Genomic DNA, 5,176 nt, shown 5'->3' on the forward strand with positions numbered 1-5,176 from the left:
TACACAGGTATACAGTTACTTAGATAAGTATTTATATTACAGCTTTACACAGAACAATAATATAGAGTTATAGCATGTCATGTTTCCTATTACCATAACATACAGAGTATACAAACAGAGTATATAGACATAGATACAGACAAATATATATATAGAGGTAGCATCAAGATACTATGAATAGAGGTAGCATCAAGATGCTACGGATACAGTATACAGAAATTACAGAATATACAATACAAAAAGATAGAGTTATGGTAATTTTGGAAACATAACAGAAACAGTAAAAGAGTATATATGTATATATGTATATAGTATCAGATCCCTGTAGAAAAATTTCTGACAGATACAGTACAGATATAGATTACAGAGCACGGTACCGTTGCTATATACAGATAGAGTGTAACCACGTATCTTAGATAGTGTGTGGGTATCGTCTAACTGTGCTCGGAGAGGATGCAGCTCCCCAGTACACTGGGTAGAGGGGGCCAGTTAGACGAGGTAGCAGCTAGTCCTGCGCCTAGGAGAGGATGCAGTTTGGCCGAACTGAGGTAGTGTAGAGTATATTGACTCATCTGAAGGGCCGACCAGATAAAGTCCTGCCTACGGGCCGCACAACGCTGTCATGAGGGGTCAAATCATGATGTACAGAGTCCTAAGGAATAAGTACATTTATAGATATGTATACAATTTTACAGTTTATGATGAGTATAATATGATATTATTAGTATGCAAAGTAGAAAATATAGACGATACAATATATTTTAAATTGAGAAAGATAAACATGTTTGAAAGATGTATTTTACAAATTGTTGTATTACAATTCAGTTGCTATTTTTAAAAGTATTATTAACTTAGCTGTCACATACTAGTAATAGCATATTTCCACTTATTGAGCGTCGACTCACCCTATTACTTTACCATTTTTCATGTGAGCTAGTTAGGTGAGAAGATCAGGCTCGCGGATAGAAAGTAGTTAGATCACCCTGGTTATAAGGTGAGTTTTTGTCAAAGCAGTATATTTTTGAGTAAATGATACTGAAAGAGCATTTTTGTGTGACCATGGTTTGTATATATATAGAATTTTGGTATTGCATAGTAAATATGTAATGGTTGCATGATATTTATTTCCGCTGCCTAGGTGTGGATATGGATATATATATATATATAAAATAAAAATATATAAAAAAAAAATGGTATGAATTTTGAGGTCATTACATAAACCATCATTCAGCTTGACATTCATGAGGTGCCTTTATGTCTAAGGGGTTACACGTAACTTATGGGCAGTTATGTAAGCTATCAATTATAGTTTTCGTAAGTGCACAATAAGATTATTGCTTGTTTAATGAGAGTTATGCGAGACATCAATAGTAGCTATTTTGTAACAGTACCATTAAACTTAGGGTAGTTAGAGTGTTCTTATCAATTTTGGGTGCATAAAAAATTAAAATGTTGTTTGGACTTGACATATATCTTTTTTTCTTTTTGGATAGAAAGTAAGTATCCATTTAAACCAAATAAGAGAAAGAACAATATAAGTAAATTCAAAATATTGTTAGAATAAAAAATACTCGTTTTTTTTTTTTATGTAGAAAAAAACAATAAAAAATAATTCGTTACCAATTTTCAATTATCACGTATAATAATACTATTCTCATAACACTAAAAATAAATACAAAAATGTAATATTTAATAAAGTTATTATAAATAATTTATATAATTCCTTATAATATAAAAAAAAAGGTATATTCTTTCATGTTTTTTATTTTGATCACATTTGCTAATTTTTATTTATTAAAAGATAAAGATGAATGCATTAGTTCAATCTAGTTTTTAGTTTGGTTCAATTTTGAAAATATTAGTCAGTCAAGTTATTAATTTTAATTTTTTTTTCATTTCTAAATGAATCTAATTTAAAGTTTCCGGAAGGAAACGACATCGTATCCCGCGTCAAGCAGAAATAATATTGTCAACCGTCCGATGGTCGCATGCAGCCCCTCCACCCTAGGATACATCTGCAGCATATCTGAAACTTCAAATAACCCTCAAAAACCCTAATCACACCGCCGAGCTTCTTCCGTCGCCCCGTCTTTCCATCTTATCTCGGAAGTCGAGCAGAGAGGATTAGAAGCACGAACAACCGCCATGGGTAGCCTCTCTCTCTCTCTCTCTCTCTTACTCTCCCTCTCTCTGTGTTCGGTTGAATCGTAGTGTTCAAGACAGGTATTTTGATTGGGCGTTTCAGGTAAGGTTCACGGATCGCTGGCTCGAGCGGGTAAGGTGAGAGGTCAGACACCGAAGGTAGCAAAGCAAGATAAGAAGAAGAAGCCACGAGGCCGTGCCCACAAGCGCATGCAGTACAACCGCCGATTCGTGACCGCCGGTAACTTAAAAAATACTCTCTCCGTCTCATTTGTTTTACATAGCTATAATGTCTTCTTTGTTCTTTGAGACCATTCGGTTAATACTATGATGACTGAAGAATGCTACTTAGGGCCTTGTTTGGATTGTTAGTCTAAAAATGATTGATACATTCAAATACCTGTTGATTGCTTCTAAAACTGATAGAAGGAAGTTACTTCTAAAGCACGAAACTTATTAGAGAAATGGTTTAAAATTTTTTATCCCAAATGTTTGATTTTACAAATCTAGGGATTAAACCTGTCAATGGTTATCAAACAATCCAATCAATAATAGCCTTAACAAATGCCTATAAGGGCTTTCTAGGTATCAATTGTGGTTTCCTGCTATAGTTATAGCCACTGCAGTGGCTGAGTGGTGTGACTGTTGCTTGTATTTGTGATTATTGCTGGGTTGGTTTCGCCAACTGCTGTTTTTAGGAATTTCAGGAGTCTTCAGATTCCCTTCAATTGTAAAAGTTGAATTATTACCAAAAACTTAAAAGAAACATTTGGCATTTCCTGAGCCACTTTGCCAAACGTGCCATAACTCATAAGCTTTGCTAACATGGTAACCATGTGGATGACATGCCAAATTTGGCTAGTTAAGAATGTGGCATAGACTTTGTAATGAAGCATGAATGTCAATTTCAGCATTATAATGGGCTTTTTCTTCTTTAGAAATTAGCCAGATGTTTTTTCCCCAAGGTCAGCTTCAATCTAGGAAAATTAAGATTTAAATGGATTTTATCATTTCCTCAATTAATTCACCAGACAAATGAATGAACTTTTATAGGTTGTAGCTGAATCTGTTTGAAGTTTGATTTTCCCATATTGAAGCATCATGAAAATTGTAAAATGTAAGCAACTTTTTCTGTTGGGTCAATGAAAATGCCAACAATGAATGCTTAAACATAATTGGTAACAGTAGACCAGTTTAATAACTTGTTTGATACAATCAATATTTTGGGATAAAAACTGTATTTATTATGGGGCCAAAGTTTTTAACTAATTATTTTGTTATTTTGCAAATTTGCTTTGTCGAAATCATTTATCTTTATTTTGGCCTGGTCTTTCCAAAAGGCCATTGTATGATGAAAATAGTTATCAGAAAAACATAATGGATGGCCGTGTTTGCTTTTTTTGCATTTCAGTTGAAGTGCTGTGCTGGTGCCTTAGATGCTCGTGAATTATTTACATGTGTTTTTCCTTATGATTTGTGAGACTGAATTTTGTTGGGTGTGGAATTTTGATTCTAACTTCACTGGAATTTCATCTCCATTTGCAGTTGTTGGATTTGGTAAGAAGAGGGGACCCAACTCATCAGAGAAGTAAGCCTGAAATGTAAGGGACGAGATTGAAGTAGACCAATTTGGGTCTTTTTGAAGCATCATCTTGCAGATTCTCAATAGTGTTCAAGAGATGAATTTCGTTTTAGTTTCAATTTGATTTGTTGAGTATGTTTTGAATGAAGCACAATGAAGCAGGTTAAGTTTTGAAATCACTTAAACTAAAGTACATTTGCTTTATATATTTGTTTTCAATATTGACTTGTGATATTGTCAATTATATACCACGTAAAAAATTTGCCAATCTGGTAGAGGGAATGCTAGTAGTAGACCAGACAGGTCACTTGCTGGAAAAATGAAGCTCAATGAATATTTGTCTTCTCAGTTTGTAGCACAATGACAGTAATTTTCCTGATGAACTCAGGAAGGACATATAAATGGAACATAATGAAATAGTTTGTACTTGGACAGGTCTCTCCCAAAGATTTTTTCTTTATTTTTCGATTGTCTTGGTAGAAGGATGAAAAATCAAAGAGAAAAATAGTTGAGAGTTGGAGGGAGAATGTTCTTCCCTCCGATTCTCCGAGATGTAGAAAATGAGAGACAGGAGCAATGCAAACTATATTTTGGTAGCGAAGGCAACGAAGTAAATGTACACTATTCTTACTCTTCCCTCTGATTTATTCCCTTTTTACTTGGATGTTTTGCCGTGGCTTCCTTATTACTCTCTTTTCATCTGTCTTCTCCTCTAGCCTTCTTCTATATTATTAAATACGTATGGCATAATTGTGGACTCTCCAATAGAAGGGGTGGAGCGCTTGGCTCCTATAGCTTTAGGGGTTGTTTGGTCTTGTGACAAAAAATATTTTGCAGTATGACATTTCTAGAAATTTCATTCATTATTGGTTTCTTAGCTCATGAGAATATTTTTATATGATTTGCATTGCAAGATTCGAGTTCTTTATGTCTAAGAAAATAATCATTATACCCTTAATATTAGAATAATTGTATTTTTCAACACAAAAAAACTACTAAAAATATGTACTTAATTAAGTCTATATCTTAAAATTTTCAACAATTATAAATTTAAAACCTTTAATACTTAATAATTGATTAATCAAAATGATAAGAGGGTAGTATAATGTTTAATATGAACTAATTTATTAGTTTTTTAAAAAATAGTGATAATATTGCTTTTGTTTAATAAACTATAAATGTCAATTAAAATGTTAATTGACTTAAACATTAACACCTTTAATAAACATTTTAAATAGTATCTAATTAAAAATTAATTAAAATTTTCTAACAAACATTTGTAATTAATATTTTTAATTTAAAATTAACCAAAATTTATGTTAATTGATATTTTCAATTGTAATGTTGATACTTTATAATTAAAATTTTAATTATGTTCTAATTAATTTTTAACTAAAAGTGTATAATTAATTTCTTTAATTAACATTTTTATTTGTATATTTTATAATTAAA

General features: G+C 32.1%; 1 protein-coding gene across 1 annotated transcript; it reads left to right on the plus strand.

The window, feature by feature from the left end:
* Positions 1 to 1,930: 1,930 nt before the first annotated feature.
* Positions 1,931 to 3,992, plus strand: LOC131164033 (small ribosomal subunit protein eS30z/eS30y/eS30x). Its single transcript, XM_058120949.1, has 3 exons — positions 1,931 to 2,149; positions 2,246 to 2,383; positions 3,688 to 3,992. The coding sequence occupies exons 1-3, from the start codon at positions 2,146 to 2,148 to the stop codon at positions 3,732 to 3,734; spliced, it is 189 nt and encodes a 62-aa protein (XP_057976932.1). The 5' UTR covers positions 1,931 to 2,145; the 3' UTR covers positions 3,735 to 3,992.
* The last annotated feature ends 1,184 nt before the right edge of the window (positions 3,993 to 5,176 follow it).

The sequence above is a fragment of the Malania oleifera genome, chromosome 9 (assembly GCF_029873635.1).
Source record: "Malania oleifera isolate guangnan ecotype guangnan chromosome 9, ASM2987363v1, whole genome shotgun sequence".
Classification (NCBI taxonomy): Eukaryota; Viridiplantae; Streptophyta; class Magnoliopsida; order Santalales; family Ximeniaceae; genus Malania; species Malania oleifera.

Excerpts from the sequence above, each read along its gene's own strand:
- LOC131164033 (XM_058120949.1), top strand. Across the intron at positions 2,384-3,687 it reads CCGCCGATTCGTGACCGCCG|TTGTTGGATTTGGTAAGAAG; the intron begins GTAACTTAAAAA and ends CTCCATTTGCAG.